Source organism: Gymnoscopelus microlampas (genome assembly GCF_963454915.1).
Source record: "Gymnoscopelus microlampas genome assembly, chromosome: 6".
Taxonomy (NCBI): domain Eukaryota; kingdom Metazoa; phylum Chordata; class Actinopteri; order Myctophiformes; family Myctophidae; genus Gymnoscopelus; species Gymnoscopelus microlampas.
The window spans coordinates 53,265,395-53,284,941 of NC_139943.1; the positions used below are offsets into that span (position 1 = coordinate 53,265,395).

The window sequence follows — 19,547 nt, forward strand, 5'->3', positions numbered from 1 at the left end:
GAAGGCATTCAAAAGGGGGAAAATAATAAATTATGAATTTGATAGTTCATTTTCTTTCTTTTTTTCCGCCCCTTTCCATTTTATTTGATGGATCATGGTAGCTTGTATGGTACCGTTTATGTAGTGATGTACTGGTTGGTAGCCATTGGACAGATCATATATTATTAAATGTGTTCTTTTTGCCCTTCTTTTTACTGCAAAGTATTTGTTTTAAATGTAACAATAAAGTATTTCTGATTCTGTGTACTGGTCCACATGTGAGGTTTGTTTACAATAATAGTGCATGGTGCTGTAGCCACTAGGTGGCGTTCTTTCTCTGTATGCCTGATGTGAGATTAGTACACACTCATTATCATATAGTACAGCCTACAAGGAGTTAACACAAATATGTTTTTTTTTCCCAGCAGTATAAATGATATGATCAAATTGCCAGTCAAAAAGCGTCATTCACCTCCACAGTTGAAAAAGGCAGCTAATGACTTTGGCCTTTTTTTTTATAGGCAGGTAATTTTAATGTTAAAGCTGCACTATGTAACTTTCCTCTTCTACCCCGGATTTGAAACCGACATTTTTGCCATTGAGCTAATAGAGCCTGCCTGATAAATAGAATTTTGACCATCAGGTCAAAATTCGTGTCAGATCCTGTGTCTAGTTGAGACATGACCTTTGACACAATCTAAATGTTTCAATAGAAAAGCAGGGAGACAAAAAATACAACCACCCGGATTGTATATAAGTTATATTGTATTAACATACTTTACCATACGGATTGGACAAGATTAAAATGTATTAATTAAAAAAAGTTACATAGTGAGGCTTTAAACGTGAGGGAAAACAAAACAGTTGTGTAATTGACTGCTGTATTTTGTAAGAGGTTCCAGAGGTTACATGACAGTGTATTGACTCTCCTTTGCTTCCATTCGGTAAACAGAATAATGAGGGTTCATGCTTCAGTTGATAAACATACAAAATTCATGGTTTACTGACACGACGCGACATGAACACTATTTGTTTCTCGGCGCAATATACCGCCTTGTATTTACAAGACGAAAATGACTGCATTTATTTTCCCGTTGCATTCAAGAACAGCTTTGCTAAATAAACAATGTTGCACTGCCGATGAATAAGTCAACAAGGGCAGTGAAATGATTAATTGAATCCATTGTTTGGTTAATTACATGAGTGTAATTTTGAAGGGCTTAAAGGGATAGTTCACCCCCAAAATGACTTTTTTTTCTATCATTAGTCATCCCATGGAGACTTGAATTCATGGATATTTTTTTTGTTTATGTCGCATTCCTAAGCCAATAATTTGATGACCAGTAGCGGTTCCGGTAGGAGACACAAAGGGACTCCTTTCGCTTAGGAATGCGAAAATATCCATGAATTCAAGTATGCATGGGGTGACTAATCGATAGAAAACCTTTTTTTTTTTTTGGTTGAACTATTCCTTTAAATCAGTTCCACTCTAATACCCGCCGCCTGCATCCAATACTGTAACATGATGCTTCTCATCCCGAGGATTCCAGACCCAGAAATGGCTGCTTATAGATGTTCAGATCTTCTGACACTGTTGAGGATAAACCATTGTTTCTCAAAGAAGGGTCCGGGGACCCCCAGGGGTCCTTGGGGGGTCCCAGCAAAACAAGACATCATCATCATCGTCACTGTCCCATTGTTGAGTTGGAATGAGGAAGTGCAGGTGCCCAATCAGGATAAGTGTTGAGAGCAAACAGTGGAGTTCCCCACGTGGTCACAGCCAATAGGACGGCAAGGACGCCGATCACGTTCACACCAAGACCCGCCTTCACCTGGAACAACCATCAACATGAAGACATCCACACACACACACACACACACACACACACACACACACACACACACACACACACACACACACACACACACACACACACACACACACACACACACACAAAATACAAAGTATAACATATAGTGATAAACATCAGTTTTATAGATTTATTTGTATTGTTCACATGTGTGAACTGTGTACAGAACAGTACACTCCTGGTTTCCTCGCTTTAATGATCATCATTAATAACATGACTGGCTTCTCTCCGATGTGAGTTTTGCCCAGAACATTATCAGTAAAAAAAAAAAAGATAATATTGCCACAAGCGACAATTAACGGAATCAAAGCAGAGAAGATGATGACTGTGAGAGGATGAAGAAGATAAAGATGAAGGAGAGATGAAGATGAAAAAGAAAAACATATTTTGGTTGTTCACAGTGAAATTTCAACTCACAACCCCAAATGTATCACTGCTGTTGCATTTATATCACAAGATTACTTCATTAAAGGTAGGGTAAGTGATATTTTTTGGTTAAAACAAAAAGTATTTTGTTAAAAGGTTAAAATACTATATTCTGATAGTAATCATTGCTATAGAGTGTTTGTTCAGTAACAGGAGTCTCCCTGTCTCTCCAGCTCTTTAATAAACAGAAAATACATTTTTCGGTAGGTGTCAAAATCTCAGCCAATCAGGAGAAAGTACCCATTTTAAGCTTAATTTGTATAGTGTTCCAGTTCCAATTTTGTCTGCTCATTTCTTAGTGTCATCACTTCCAATTTCACTTGTTTAATCTGTATCCTGATTGAGTTCTCTGTCCTGGTTGGATACAATTGGAAATGAAACTGAAACTGAAACGAAAATGCATTTTCTGTTTTATAAAGAGCTGGAGACTCCTGTTACTGAACAAACACTCTATAGCAATGAGTACTATCAGAATATAGAGCTATTTAACACTTATTTTAACCAAAGAAAATCACTTAACCTACCTTTAATTCATGGTTCATAATAAAATTCAAAATTATTCAACAGTTTTCGAGTGCGGCACAAAGTGATGTACTTGTAGATCTGCTATTTTTTTGTATTGTTTTTATAATTTTGTGTGGACCCCAGGAAGACTAGCGACCACTTTGTGGAAGCTAATGGGGATCCTAATAAAGAATAAAGAATAGGATCATTTCATTGACATGTGTACAGACTCCGTCAAGAAACGCAGTCCGTTGTAAAGTTCTGGATGAGTTGTCAGGCAGAATCCCCAGAGCTTACAGTAAAAGCAAAGTTTTCTTTTCTCCATTTTACAACTATGTAGGTAGCCTATCTGTGAGAGTGTTTTTTATTTTGAGAGAGTAGCCTCTTTCAATCACAGTTCCTCTGGAAAGTTTTGATTAGGGCCCATCCTCCTTATCGTCACTGTCTGGTAGAGAAACCGTGTAAGTCCAAAACAATTACTGCTCAGGAAATGAAAAAATAAGACGTAAGTGTACCAAAGAAGTGTACCAATGGATTCAATGTAGTTATTATTTAGTCACAAGCTCTTGATAATACTTTTCAGTATCACTTAATCTTAATCTTTACTAATCACTTTCACTTAATCGTTTTCCAAAATAGCAAAAGTAGCAGGTCTACAAGCTCACTTGACTATATGCGTTGTAGATCCGCCCATTTTCTCTACTTTTACGCGTCACTCTTGCATGACAAAATGGGGCATTGATTTATGAAAAAAAAATTAACATTAACCCGTTAAAACCAGGAAAGCATCTGTGTCATTTTAGATTTTAGCGTTGGCTATTCAAAAATAGCAGATGTACGAGCTTCAAGCTTGTACAAGCTTGTGCATCTGCTATTTTTGAATCTTTTTTGAAAAATCTTGAAAGTGTGAGAACTACTGATTTTTGTAGAATCGGCCTGAGGTCTTTAATAAAGTTGAAAACACGGAGATACAAGGTTTCTGCCCGGCGACAGCGACGTCATTCAGATACAGCTGCCATCTGGACGGAGGCGGACATGAAGAGACTCAATTGCACCACGGCTCTTAATGACAAAGGAAACAAACTGGGAGATGATTGCTAGGAAGGCTTCAAGGACTTCCTCTTCGTCAAAACTCAGGACATGAGTTTTGATGAAGAGGAAGGAATGAGACATATGAGTCATCATCATTCATCTGATATCGATGTGACAACAAGCCTGCAAAAAAGAAAAACCCAGCTGGGGCTGAATGTGGTGAATGGATGATGTCATTTCTTTGTGTCTTGAGAGGATGTTCAGACCATTCTGTAGGAACTTGTTCAGAGCTGATTCACTGACTGTCTAACTCCACTTTGCTGCTTTTGTTTTTGGTTTGGTGCAGCAGACAGTGGTGGAAGAAGTACTCAGATGATATTTCACTTAAAGGTAGGGTAAGTGATATTTTTAAATTAAAAAAGAATATATATATGTATATATATATTGCATTTTCCCCCTCTATCAGCCACTATATAATGATGCTGGGGTGTTTTCCTGCATTGAAACACAGTCCTCTTTCTGAAATCCGTATTCTCCCTACTGTTTATGTTTTGACATCCGGGTATCCCAGTCTGTCCGGAATGTAAATGAAATGAAGTGCATGTGAGTGTGTGCGCGTCCGTGCGCATCCGTGTGAACTGAATCGAGTGAAACCGAATAGAACCGAGTGCAGATTTTCAGATTCAGATTCACTTTTATTGTCACTTAGATGCACAGGTACATACATGTGAAAAACTTACGCTCAGAAGCTCCAATAATAAAACAATAGAACATGATAAAACAACCTAAAAACGTTCATAAGCAATAAATAAACAAACACAGGCAAATCAGTTTAAGGAAAGTGCATGGTGCAGAATACAGTTATTGCACGTTTCATTTTCCACTGTCATTTAACAGCCTGATGGCCTGTGGGAAGAAACTGTTCCTCAGCCTGCTGGTACGTGCTGAGAGGATCTTGTATCCCTTTACCCTTCTTGATTTGAGCGGGGAGAAAAGTATTTTATGGGGGTGGGTGGGGTCTTTAATGATCCTGAGTGATTTATTGAGGCAGCGCTGGGTGTAGAGGTCCTCCATACTGGGCAGCTCACACCCGGTGATTTTCTCTGCAGTACGGACAACCCTCCTCAACGCCTTGTGGTTTCTGTCCGTGCAACTGCCATACCATGATGTGAAACTGCTTGTTAGGAGGCTCTCTACCGTGCCTCTGTAGAAGTCCCTGATGGTGTTGGGTCTCAGGCCGAATTGCTTCAGGCGCCTGAGCCCGTAGAGGCGCTGTTGGGCCTTTTTTTACGACTGCAGTGACATGGCAGTCCCAGTTCAGGTCCTTCTCAATGTTCACTCCCAGGTATTTAAAGGTGTCCACCCTCTCCACCGCTGAGCCATTGATGATTACTGGTTGGAGCTCATCCTTCCGCTTCCTGTAGTCCACCACAATCTCCTTGGTTTTCCTCACATTTAGAGAGAGGTGATTGTCCATGCACCATTTCTCCAAGGTGGCCACCTCCTCCCTGTAGGCCGACTCATCGCCGCCAGAAATCAGACCCACCACTGCTGTGTCGTCAGCAAACTTCACGACATGGTTTGATGTCTGTGTCGCTACGCAGTCATAGGTGTACAGGGAGTATAGGAGAGGGCTGAGGACACAGCCCTGTGGTGCCCCTATACTGAGACTCAATGTGGAGGAGGTCCGACCAGCCACTCTGCAGCCGACAACAATGGAACGGGCGGCCATCTTTTTCTGTGCGCAGTTTTTGTTTTCGGTTTTAAAACTTTAAAAGGCCATCAAACTTATTTTTTGAGGCACGGAATTTACTTTTAAGATAGCGTTTGGATAGAATTTTGTTGTTTAACTTCATATATGTGGTCAATTAATCATGACAGAGCCTATTTAAAAATAAAAAATCAGAGAACCGGCAGGGGCGGGCAGTGACTGACACGTATGTATCAACTGACTTAGGGGTTGTCAGTCAACGGTACTAACTGTTTGACAACAGTTTTTTTTTTTTTAATCTCTGAAGTTGCCTAGAATCCCTTTAAAATGTTAAAGCACTACATTCTGATATTAATCATTGCTATAGTGCTTATTCAGTAACAGGAGTCTCCCAGTCTCTCCAGCTCTTTAATAAACAGAACAAACATTTTCAGGTAGGTGTCAGCTAAATGTCAGCCAATCAGGAGAGAGTACCCATTTATCAGCTTCATTCTTATAGTGTTCCAGGTCCAATTGTGTCTGCTCATTACTTTGTGTCATCACTTTCAATTTCAATTGTTTAATCTATATCCTGATTGAGTTCTCTATCCTGATTGGATACAAATGGTGTCCCGACCTGAAAATGCATTTTCTATCAGAATATAGACCTATTTAACACTTATTTTAACCAAAGAAAATCACTTACCCTACCTTTAAGTAAAAGCAGCAATACCACAATATAAAAAGACTCTGTTACAAGTAAAAGGCCTGTGTTCAAAATGTTACTTGAGTAAAAGTACAAAAGTATTGGCATCAAAATATAGTTAAAGTACCAACAGTAAAAGTACTAAAATGTTTGAAAATAGCAGATCTACAAGCTCACAACGCGTCATGATGCGACGCGTTGTGAGCTTGTAGATCTGCTATTTTCAAATAATGTATAAAATAGGGCTGAGGTGGTTAAGGTATGTTTTATAATAGAATCATGTATGTCCGCAAAGTAACTAGTAACTAAAGTTTTCAAATAATTGTAGTGGAGTAAAAGAACAATATTTGGAACCGAGATCTAGCGGAGTAAAACTATTGGAAATTGGAAATACTCAAGTAAAGTCAAATACCTCAAAATTGTACAGTACTTGAGTAAATGTACTTAGTTCATTTCCACCACTGGCAGCAGAGACACGGTGCCACAGATTCAAGATTACTTTATCTTAAATTTGTTTTCCATCTGCAAGCGGCTACGGGAAAAAAAAAAGAAAAAATAAATTAAGTTTCTCGTAATTAAAGACAGCAAAGATTCATAAAATAAATAAATAAATAGTGCTGAAAAACCCACTGTCATACCCTCCTCATATCATCACCATCCCATCAATCATGGGCCTGTCAACCTGTCAAGTGGCAGGAGGGTCATAAATCACTCACTACCTGTCAATCATGTGCACCTGAACTCATGTCCACACGCACATATGGTTTATTGAGTCTGTTAGTGAGCAGAAAACAGATGATACATTGTATATTTAGCATAACAATAAGACTCACCGTTAGGGCTGTCTGTCACAGTCATGACATTGTACAGCCATATGTAATAATGTTATACTTTCAAAATGTATTACAAATAGTGGAAATAGCCGATGCGTTGTGTGAGCTTGTATTTCTACAAACGATTATGACGATTCTGGAAAAATAATTGCAATTAGGTTCTTATGTAATAATCTTGACAGGCCTATACTCAATGGTTTAAAGTAACTAAGTCCATTTACTCAAGTACTGTACTTTATTATAGGTATGTTCTACTTTACTGGAGTATTTCCAATTTTCTGTACTTTTACTTCTATTCCACTACATCTCAGCTCACAATGTGTCGCGATGCGACACATTGGGAGCTTGTAGATCTGCTATTTTCAAAAGATGTTTATACATTTGAATTTGAAATGGGACATTCTGCTTAATGAGCACTTTTACTTGTGGTACTTTAAGTATATTTTGATGCCAAGACTTATGCACTTTCCCTCAAGTACACTTTTAATTCCGGACTTTTACTTGTAACAGAGTATTTCTACATTGCAGTATTGATACTTTTACTCAAGTAAAACAATTAAGTGCTTTTTCCACAACTGCCTAAAATACTCACCATATCTATGGTGTTCAGGTGACCGTAGGCGAACACCACAGCGTTGGGAGGGTTGGACACAGGAAGCAGGAAGGAGAAGGACGTGCAGAGGGTCGTTGGTATCAGCATGTAGAGTGGGTTCACTTGTATGGTTTCTGCCTGCCAGACACAATGCAGAGAAACACATTAGACACTCCTAAATCCCATTCTGGGCATTGTCATAATAGGCTCTATGCACAGCAGCCATACAGTATTATCACTTTCTTCACAGGTGTTACCAATGATACTAATGAAGGCTCTGTTCCATTTAGTGTAGCACAGTGGTTTCCACGACCCCCATAACTCTGAGAGTGTACAAATGGAACCAAATGGACCCGTAACACACCTGTAAGGGCCCATTTGGAAGCCCATGACCCCAACTGTAGACCCACTGGTGTAGCAGAGTGTTTCCAGTGAGCCAACATGCACAATATCAGCACCCTGACCTGACTCTGTTTGACCAGAATGGAACAGAGCCTTCATTAGTATCATTGGTAACACCTGTGAATGTCTTCATAATATGGCTGCTGTGAATAGAGCCTATAGTCGGGCATTGTCATAAAAGTCGAACATTTGGCAAAAAAAATAGACAATGTACAAGCTTTAGAACGCGTTGAATTTTTATTTCGTTTTAGTCATATTTTAGTCACCTGAAATGTTTTGGTTTTAGTCTAGTTTTAGTCGACTAAACATCATAAGATTTTAGTCGACTAAATCTACTGTTGATTTAGTGGACTAAAATGTATTTTGGCGGCCCATGATCATGGCGTCGCAATACCTGATTTTTCACTTATTTATTTGCATGCTGAAAATAGCTGATTTAGCTCTTTTCGGAGCACAACCAAGCTTAAAATGACTTGCCTTTTAGTTCTACGGGATCTCTTCTCCCTAATATTTTAGTCTAGTTTTTATTTGTTGACAAAAAAGTCAATATATTTAGTCTTAGTTTTAGTCATCGTAGCTTAGTTTTTATTTAGTATTCGTCAGTGAAAAACATTTTCACCATAGTTTTAGTCGACGAAATCAACACTGGCATCGCAACACCATGCGTGGTGAGCTTGAAGATCGGCTATTTTCAGCGATGAGATTTGGTGTACACTAGGGACACTAGGGATGTACAGTATATAGGGTTTAAGTGGTTGATTTAAAAGTGTAGAAATGGACCCAAATGGACCCGTAAAGGCCTGGTACATGCACTTCTCCCTCAGTAGCAGTATTCTACATGGGGGGAACCCCTCGTGTTTCTGACACTAATGCTCATTTAATAGCCGCCCCCACGAAATGTTTCAACGACATTAGAAAGGTTTGGATCTCGGCCAACCAACAGAAGGTTGTTTATATAACACTGCATAATAAAGGCTATATAAAGGTTATGTGTGTAATGTCATTAAATGTCAATTAACCCTTTAAGACCGGGAACGCATCATTGTCATTTTAGATTTCTTTGGCTATTCAAAAATAGCAGATACAGTATACAAGCTCATAGTGCGGCAAAAATCTTGAAAATGTGGGCAAATCTTTGAATATACAGTATATATATATATATATTTGTTTTATAGCGAAAACATTTTACCCCGATCTGTGCTTCTGGGGGGTCCCTGGAACAGCATGTTTTGAGATGGGGGTCCGCGGCTAAATACATATCATGTTGGGGATCCTTGACATGGAAAAGTTGGAGCACCATAGCAGCTGTTGTTGCACACATTTTCATCATTTTTCAAAAATAGCAGATCTACAAGCTCATAGTGCGGCACTCGGTGCCGCGCTATGCGCTTGTAGATCTGCTATTTTTGAATAGCACAAAGAAATCTAAAATGACAGATACTTTCCCGGTCTAAATGGGTTAACCACTGCAGGACGCTAACCACAAGACCATTGAGCTGGTCCTCTGGCAATGCGTCGCAGCATACCGTCATTATGTGTGAACCAAGGGGCTAGCATCCGGATTGTAATTTGAGGCTACATAGGAAGTGACAGTTCATATGAATGGCCTGTTACGTCTCGCTGTTTCACCCCCGCTGGTGTCAGAAGCAATTAGGCTCCATTCAAGCAGATGGGTTTTTGCTGAACTTTACACTTGATTTTATTACCTTAATAAACATTGTCATAAATATTATATGCTTCCAGTCTAGTTTAAAGTCTTCTTTTCAATCACCATGATATGCGTTTTGGTCAATTATGGTCCCATATATTTGACAATTTATGATAAAGTAGGGTATACTGTAGGAGGGGCGTGGCTACCTTGTGAGGATTTTTGATTGACCAGCTACACAACCAATAGCATTAAATCCCCACCCCCAGCTCTGGTCCCAACCAATAGCATTCGTTTCCGATGTTTTTTTTTACGGTCTGAACCCACCAGAGGTGCGAGGATGGGGAGGAAGATGGTGATGGTGGCAGCGTTGCTGGTTACTTCTGTCACCGAGGTGACGATGAGACAGGCCACCGTGACTGTGGCCAAGGCTGGCAGATGACCCAGAGGAGAGAGCAGACTGGACACCCAGGAGGAGAGACCAGACACCTAGTGGTACAGTACAGTAACACAGTGGTTCTCAAAGTCCACTGGTAAATACGTACAAATTCATTTGGGGTTCCGATATGAAAAAGTATATTTTATATTCACACAGACATGCAGGCAGGCAGGCACGCATACACCCACGCACATGAGCACATGAACACACACACACACACACACACACACACACACACACACACACACACACACACACATGCACGAGCACACACATACACACACTCGTGCGCACACAAACACACACACACGCACGCACGAGCACACACACATACACGCACAGGTTCAACTATTTAACACTTCAATTCAGGGACGCAGGAGGGGGGGGTGAACTCAGTTCCATTGGGGGGGATATCCCCCCACTTTTGGGATGAAGAAAAAAGAATCTCCGAATTTTTTTGTACCGAATTAAAGTATTAAAAAGAAAAGAAAAAAAAGGTAACAAACCCGGAAAAAAAACGCACGCACACACACACACACACGCTGGGAACTCATGGCGTGCGTGCATGCGTCCCCTTCGGTTCTAAAATGCCCTCTGCGTCCCTGCTTCAACTCTATATACTTCTCTATATACGTCTATACTTGGTCCTCTGCTTTGTCCCCTCTACACCTAATCTCTTCACAGAAAAAAAGCAGATCTACAAGCCCACAACACATTTTGTTGTTGTGATGCATTGTGAGCTTATACATTTTGTAGAATATTTGCCTATAATGACCAGATAATGTCCAGAACAGGTGGACTTCTGGGGGTCCCTGCATGCACAAAACCTTTTCAGATGAGGGTCTGAAAATTGTCTGAAAATGTATTGTTACCAAATACATATCAATATGGGGGTCCTTGACAAGAAAAGGTTTGTGGTTAACAGCATGCAATCTGCACAGTGATTCACCTGAAGTAGAACAAAAACAAAACAAGTGTTGACCTGAACGAATCCTGACCATAATAGTCTAGCACATCGTTTCACTTTTCATACAAGAACAACAACACAGTGGCAGCGCAGTTAACATGTAACCTTGGCAACCAAACAGAAGCACAACAAATGCTGTCATTATGACTGAAACTGTCAAGAGTTTTTTTTTTTAATCGAAGCAGAGCTTTTAATTACAATGACATGATTGAATAATGAGTAATTGTTCTAATGCTGTGTGTTCCACGGAGCCCGCCGACTGCAATCATTCTCCTGTCCGATGTTTCTATTAACTTCATTTGAGATTACAATTGGACTGCATTAACTTAATCAGAATAGCCTTTTTATGAATAAGGTGATGAACTATCATCTACATTTAAGGTCAATGCTATAAAACCTTTTTAAAAAAGGAAGAAAAAAAACAAATAAACCTGTAATTATACAGTTATATCACGGGCAACATAATACTGACTGACAAACACTTGAGAAGCCAGTTTTCAAAAAGAATGCATTAGCAGTTGTGAGTCATTCAATAAAGGAAGGTGGTAATGTGTATAGAAATAGAATGATTCTCATGTTTATTTCAATGTACTTCAATAAAATGCAGTCAAAATGCAAAATGAAGTCAATGCTGTTGCATCTCTCAGGTTGATAAATACAACTTTTTTTTAAACTTTTTTTTAACCACATAAAGCCTAATATTGTGACTGCTGTTTACATTTGCGACTAATAAAGTATTCAACAGTGGTGGAAAAAGTACTCAAAGGTTTTGCTTAAGTAAAAGTATCAATACCACAATGCAGAAATCTGCATTAGTCTGTTAGGGCACGCTCCCACCAAAACATGGTTGGCTGCTAAACATGGTTGGCTGCTGTTAAACGCAGGTTGTGCGCGGCCACAGTTTTTTGCAGCCAACGGATTCCAAAAAAACGGAGTGACCCCCCTGTCACTGACTTTCAGGACCCTCCCCGTAGCCCGCACCGCCTTCTGCCTTGAGCACCATGGTGCTTCCTGAGTCTTGGGACGCTCCGCCTTCGACTCACCCGATTGGACAGAGGGGGAAAATCAGCTCCTGCCTCCAGCAGTTGTATGCTTCAAATGGACAAGTCGCGTAGAGCAGATAAACGCAAGGTCTGCGCGACAGGCGGAAAGATCCGCTCTTGCGTGAATTCCAGTGAAGTCCAGTATTCAATACTTGAGTAAAAGTACAAAAGTATTGGCATACTGGAGGACGACCTCCTGGAGCACCCTCAAGGACCCCTGGGGGTCTCTTAACCACTGCTCTTTACCACCCCATACAGTCGCGTCAGGCAACAGCGAGGCAACAGCGTACCCCGACGCGAGGTGGTCACAGCGGGCCCTCATGAACGCGCATGCACGCGCGCTGCGCGCCCGGACTGCGCACACGCGTGAATTTTTTGCGGTTATTTAGTGGTTATTTAGTGGTTTCTGATACTTTTTTCGCGGGTTTGTGACGGATTTCGGGTACATAAACAACGGTTTTGTAACAATGTTACGGGGCACACCCAGGTTTATTTTTTAATTCATAATTATTTTTTTTATATCTTAATTTTTTTTATTTTTTTTTCTGGGTGGCGAAGTGCCCCTAACGTCATGGGCCCCAACGCAACCGCGTTGTCTGCGTGACGGTAGTTATGCCCCTGACCCCATAGTTTTTTACCTGGGTTCCCTCTGCCAGGGCGAAACCTCCCCCCACCAGCAACGCCACTTCCCACGGCATGGATCGCTGGAACTCCTTCCAGGAGATCATGGCATCTACAATTATACAATGTAGGCATTTAGCAGACGCTCTCCATCCAGAGCGACCTTCAATTAACAAGGTAAACACATACAGTATACATAGAATGCAGAGACACAGTGTCGTGCCTCGGGAAACTATAGGATCACAGGTAAACCAAGAACCAGGCATCAGTCTAAACAACATATTCATATCAAAAATAATAATCTGTACGTTGAAACTATAGGACAGGGGTCTTCAACAGGGGGTCCGGGGACCCCTAGGGGGTCCTCAGAGTTACTACAGGGCCACATCTTTGTGTGATAGGATTTTTGTTTTACATTAACAACTAGCAGATCTATAGCAGATCTACAAGCTCACAACGCCTCGCAGCGCGAGGCGTTGTGAGCTTGTAGATCTGCTATTTTTGGGGAATAGGTGTAGAGGGAATAAAGAGCAGACCAAGTAAAAAATTAAAAAGTTTAATCTGAAACACAATTGTATACAATGTAGTGGGGGTCCCTGCTTCATCTCTCTTTCAGCTATAGGGGGTCCCGGCTATAGGACACCAGCTAAACAATGATCTGTTGAAATAACATGCTATCTAAATTATATTCTAACAATTTAATAAAAAAAATATACAAAAAACATGTCAAATGTATTTTAACGCCAATGGCGTCGCTATTTTGGGTGATCGGTAGGTGTAGCTCTCTGATCATCATGGCTATAGCCTGACATGGTCCGACTAATATCACTGTGTAGATATTAGTCTGGAATCTCTGTGTGAAACCTGCATCTCCAAGGGGCGGATAAAAAAAAAAAGCCGCCGAGGGCCATCTTTTTTTTGCACTGGCAGATTGGTCTGGTTTCCAGAAATTCCAGGCTAATCTGCCAATACAGTTAAGCCAGACTGATATTACCAGATTTGGTGGAGGGTCCGTGGGCAGGAATGATGAACATCAGGAGACCCAGGAGCAGAGCCACCGTGGCATCGGTGGTGTAGCCTGTGTACCTGTGTTTAGAAAGGATCACATTCATGGCAAGATGACAACATCATCGTTGCCAGTGGCGGCCTTTCCTGTGTTTCACCCGCTTCAATTGAAACGGGCCCCCAACCTCAGGGGGCCCCCACCAAAAAGTTTTTTTTAAAATATTTTTTGACTCGCATCCCAGTCCGGGGCCTGCCTCTGACTGGCCGACGTCCAAGAATTTCATGCAAGGAAACGATGTAGATCTGATTAAATCAGGGCTCAGCTCAAGTGAATCATGTGAGTGAGTTGTTTTAGCTGTCTGTCCATGGTGGAAGTGCAGATAGCCTAATCGAAAATGCATCATTATGGATTGTGGAAGCAAACCAACTTCAGTCCAGAAATTATATTTTTTTAAAAAGCCTCAAGTTGAAGTGCTCCCACTACATGTAAAAAGTCAAAGTTACTATGGTTATAAACACCATAGGTTTACATAATATTAGCTGCAGTACAAACTCACCTATGACACCATAGCACATGGGCCTACAAATACTGGACCATACACTAATGCTCAAATCTGAATGCAATGCAACACATCATGCTAAATATCATTGTTTCCATCATAATGGCCAGTATGGGGACTATGCAAAACCATTGCAGAGTATTATGTAAAACAATTGTTGTAAGCAACCATTTCAGCAGCTTAAAGATCACCAGGTGAGGAAATAAGCATATCAATATAATGTGTAACAGTAATTATCCTGAGCCAGGATTGAACCCCAGTACAATAAATCACATGAATGCAAACAGAATATGATTAGATTTGTATTTGTGTCACGTTGTGTCGCGTTGTGAGCTTGTAGACGGGCTATTTTAGCGATGAATTTACTGTGGGTGTTCTCGAGCAAGGAATTAAACCACAAAACTGATCATCCAGTGCTGGTCACCCCCCATGCTTTGACTTATCTACTGAAGTGCATCTCCAGGAAGCTGTGAGTTTATTTCCAAGAGAGATAAACGTCACCTGTAAAAAAAAAAAATACAGACATTTTAAATGCCTCTGTGTTACGTGATGATGACAGAAAGAAGTTGGATGTCTCACGTGGGGAAGAGCGAAGCCCAGCCAGGCATGAATCCTGGGTCCCTGGTCAACCACAGTGCAGCCATGAGGATGAAGACCCCCAGGGTGACCACCTCCTGGGAGCTGGGGAGAAATGGGGACAGACAGGGGAAGTCAACCGAAACCATGGCTTCATCAAAACAAGAAAGAGACACGCACGCATCCACGCAATAACCAGACCCATAGAGAGAGAGAGTTATGACACGCTTTGATCTCGCCGCAAAGCAGGCCGCTATGGGCTATAGTTCCAAACAGTGGAACTATACCATTGAGAGAACGAGCATTTCCGCATTCCATTCTTACAATAGGAATCAACACTGTCGTCACTCTCATATTCGATCACGCTGGCAATAACAGGACACACGCATGAAGTTTTAAAGGGATAGTTCAACCCCAAAACGACTTTTTTTCTTATCGATTAGTCACCCCATGCAGACTTGAATTCATGGATATTTTTGTCACATTCCTAAGACCATAATTTGATGACCGGCAAATTATTGGCTTAGAAATGCAAAAAAATAATCCATGAATTCCAAGTCTCCATGGGGTGACTAATCGATAGGAAAAAAGTATTTTTTGGGTGAACTATGCTTTGTGAACTTTAACATTTAGAAGTATAGGAACCAAACACACACCGTCACCAACCAAGCACCTCAAGAGTGACCAATGTATGACCAGTGTACAGTGTACTGTTTTTTAATTTCTTCTTATTACTACTGTTATTCTTTGTCATTGTTTATTATCTCTGCCAGGCTGAAAGGCCACAGGCGGAGATTTTCCCCCCTTTGGCAAATGATAAACCTCAATCAGTGATCAGTTTGTTTGTTTGCTTGATTGTTGACCATCCACCCGATGCTTGTTGCCATTATCTGGCAAGCAAACATGTTCTCATTAACCAACTGTGTGTTGACTGGTTGAAGCGCATGTAGCGCAACATACAGTACTGGCTGCATGGGTGAATGGGGGTTTGGTGGGGGTTGGGTTTTTGCATGTGCTAATTGGCTCACTCCCTTGTTTGTTCTCTATTTAGTGGTTGTGTTTGCTGTTGGAATTGGGAGTGCGGTTCACCGCAACCCAGTCGGCAATTACGTTGAGCGCTTGTATGTCATTATCTCTGCGAGGCCACAAGCCATGGGGACAGAGACGATGCTTTTGACCCCTGTGTGTGTGTGTGCGTGTGCGTGCGTGCGTGCGTGCGTGCGTGCGTGCGTGCGTGCGTGAGTGTGTGCGTGCGTGTGTTGCATACCCATGATGCAAATACATGTCATCTTTATTCACATCAATAAATACCCTGTGCTCTGAAGTCCATTATATTGCTCTATATTTCATAAACACACTTGTGTGGAATGGCTGACCTGACCTCATTGGCCCCAGCGCCTTGTATTCGTCCTCTATCAGTCTGGCAGTAGTCTTCTCCCTCTCCGTTCGCTCTCTTCTGCAGTGCCGCAGGAACCTAAAACTGTTGTGTGCGTGCGTGTGTGTGCGTGTGCGTGTGTGTGCACGTGCGTGTGATTGTTCATTGAATATAAAACACATGAGGTTATTGACAGATCACAAACATGCACTCACTTTCACTTGGGTCATTATTACTCATTTCCTCCATCAAAGTTCTCACATTCTTAAACAACAGTCTCAAGGATCAAGAGGGGTTTTATTCGTCACTTATAGTACAAGTACAAGCAGCAACATGTTGGAGTGGTGTTTAATAATGAAAGTGTTTAAGACGGCACATTTTATTTCTAAAAGCCTGGAGTAGGAGACAATGACAGCTTTTCAAGTAGGTTCATGTCGGGTCTCCTGGCAAGATGTGAATGAACAAGCCCAATAACCAGGGTGCTGTATTTTAGGTTGTATTATTCATGATGCTTTAGTTGGTTATTTGTTTGTGGATCAGCATGTCAGTTCATTGTTTGTTAAAGGAAATGTGAAAGTGTCCTGTGAGTCCATATGGGCTGGGCTTCCTTGGAAGCATGACACTTTAATAAAGAAAATCAATCAAAGATGTTGGTGGGATTTGTTCCGCACAACTGTGCCAACATAACAACACAATACAACAGCCAGGTAATAGTGGATAGAAAATACTGGATGCAATAGAAATAAAAGTTAGTTTGTCTTTTAGACAGTTATGCAAAAGGGTTTAAAGGTTTCATGACATTCAAATTTACAAAACATTAAAAGTCTTTGTCATGGTCCTTCAAACGTGTATAATGTTTTAACCGAAAAATCCACTCCAGTGATCCATGGCAGGTTTTTTTCTCTCTGTGTTCTTTAGCCTTTTCAGCTGCAATGAAGAAAAAAAAACGATTTGCCTGCGGGTGTCGCTGTTGAGGGATTTTGCCTGTCAATCATCGCCTCTGCTCCGCCCCCCAAAGGAGAAGGATTGGGGAGGGGAGGGGTGGGGAGGAGAGGGGGCGGGATTAATGGACTATGACGTCAAAGTCCAGGGGCCAATCCCAGCACTTTTTTTTTGCCTAATTATTCAGAAAACCCCAGACCATAGAAAATACACTGAATGTTCAAAGTTAATTTTTTTTGGGTGTAATTGATGTCATAAAAAAAAAGAAAAAGAAAAAAAATGTCAAGAAACCTTTAAAGAAATCCAGCATAAACATAAAAACTATATTAATAGCACAGTATGAGTGGAGCAAATCCCAGATCCCAGGTGAAACTGATACTGCTGGACAATGTAATGATTTCTGAGTGCCTCCAAAAGGTCATCTCTGCTGATAATTAACCTGTCTGCCCTTATTCCACCATCATAATACTGTCACCCAGACTGTCATTGTGAAATGTCGGGCAGAAACCTCTTATCTCCATATTCTAACTTCTTGTGTTTTTTTCGTAAATTAATGCCATTGATCAAGCTACAGCGTCACACAAACATATCAGAAGTAGCAGATCTACAAGCTCACGTTTTGAGCTTGTAGATCTGCTACTTTTGCTACTTTAAAAAAAATTGGGCTTTTCTGCCCAGTATAGTCTCTAGTACAGAGGTCTTCAACAGGGGGTCTGAGGGGACTCTGAGGGGACTTAGGGGGTCCTCAGAGTTCCTAGAGGGGGTCCGCCAAATCTTTGTGTGATATGATTATTTGTTTTCTTACATTAACCACTTGAACCCTAGCATCCCTTTTTCTGAGGCGAACTTCAGCCAAAAATAGCCGATCTACAAGCTCACAACGCCTCGCGCTGCGAGGCGTTGTGAGCTTGTAGATCGGCTATTTTTGGCAAGGAGTTATAGGCGTCGAGGGGAAAAAAGAGGAGCAAAAGTTTAATCTGAAACACAATGTTATGATACAATGGGGGGTTGCTTCATCTCTCTCTCTCAGCTAGGGGGTCCTTGGCCTGAAAACGTTGAAGACCCCTGCTCTAGTACATAGTGGAAATAGACAGGAAACAGGGAGAGAGAGAGACGGCCAGCGGGCTCCCCTACTTTTGCTACTTTTGAATTTGAATTCTGAAAAGTAACAGTTTTTGGACATGAGGTTTCCACCCGACAGAGAAACATTGTGAAATTCCTCATATTGAAACGACTGTTGTGGTCCTATCTATCTCAACCCCCCCCCCCCCCCCCAACCCCCCCGAAACAAATCTACTTATTTCATAATGCTGCTGTCAGGGCAGGAACCTTGCATCTCCATATTTCATTAGCCGATCTTCAAGCTCACAATGTGAGCTTGAAGATCGGCTAATTTAGATATTTCCGTCAAATCTTTAAAGTGAAAGTGGTTAAGTGTGTCTGTGGGTTTTATAAATATTTAACCAATGAAACGTATTAACTTTAGAGCTTGTGATCCTTTCTTTCCTCTATTTCCTGAAAAGTAACAGTTTTGGACATACAAGGTTTCCACCCTATACAGCGACGATAGTTGAGTGGAAAGATCAGAGTAATTGGACCAGAAAGACCTTATGTGACACCCAGACTGAATCATTAGACTGGGAACTTAAAGAGGCGGTGCATGCAGACAGTTTTAATTTAATAAAAGACAAACGGAGATGTGAGGTGTCATGACCACCAACGGCTGTTTATGACAGTGGTTCTCAAAGTGTGGTCTGGGGACCCCCAGTGGGGCCTCGAGGGCGGGTTCCAGGGGGTCCCCAGCAGAATGAGCTAATATCGCATCAAGTTTAACCACTTTAATGCGTTATGTCGTTAACTTGTAGATCTGCAATTTTCTTCATTTTTGGATTTGAAAAAAAAGAAATGACCCAAAAAAAAAGAAGTGGAATAGAGCAGTGGTTCTCAAATTCAAATATTATTTTGGGGGGTCCCCAGTTCAAATATTATTTTGGGTGGTCCCAGTTCAAATATTATTTTGGGGGGTCCCCAGTTCAAATATTATTTTGGGGGGTCCTCAGTTCAAATATTATTTTGGGGGGTCCCCAGTTCAAATATTATTTTGGGGGGTCGTGGCCTGAAAAGTTTGAGAAGCACTGGACTAGTCACTAGAGGGTTATTCACTCACTCTGAACCAATGAACATCCAGTACAGCCATATCCATGACAACAGCAGCATGATGCTGCTGATTGGCAGACACAGCAGCAGCCAGTTCCCAAAGTTAATGCTGTTGCATCCTGGGTAAAACCTATAGGATACAAAACAGTTTCATCTCTGTCAGCATCACTGCCCTAAAC

At 41.2% G+C, this 19,547-nt stretch overlaps 1 protein-coding gene across 1 annotated transcript in view; it reads right to left on the bottom strand.

Annotated features, from left to right (window-relative positions):
* Window positions 1-1,664: 1,664 nt before the first annotated feature.
* The window catches only part of slc13a1 (solute carrier family 13 member 1), a gene marked incomplete at both ends in the record, with an annotated part of 30,850 nt that continues 12,967 nt past the window's right edge, over window positions 1,665-19,547 (bottom strand). Inside the window, 8 exons of the mRNA XM_084059635.1 lie at window positions 1,665-1,811; window positions 7,634-7,771; window positions 10,011-10,172; window positions 12,771-12,865; window positions 13,748-13,839; window positions 14,898-14,999; window positions 16,276-16,350; window positions 19,379-19,498. Coding sequence (XP_083915761.1) covers window positions 1,665-1,811; window positions 7,634-7,771; window positions 10,011-10,172; window positions 12,771-12,865; window positions 13,748-13,839; window positions 14,898-14,999; window positions 16,276-16,350; window positions 19,379-19,498 — 931 coding nt within the window. The remainder of the gene's footprint in view (window positions 1,812-7,633; window positions 7,772-10,010; window positions 10,173-12,770; window positions 12,866-13,747; window positions 13,840-14,897; window positions 15,000-16,275; window positions 16,351-19,378; window positions 19,499-19,547) is intronic.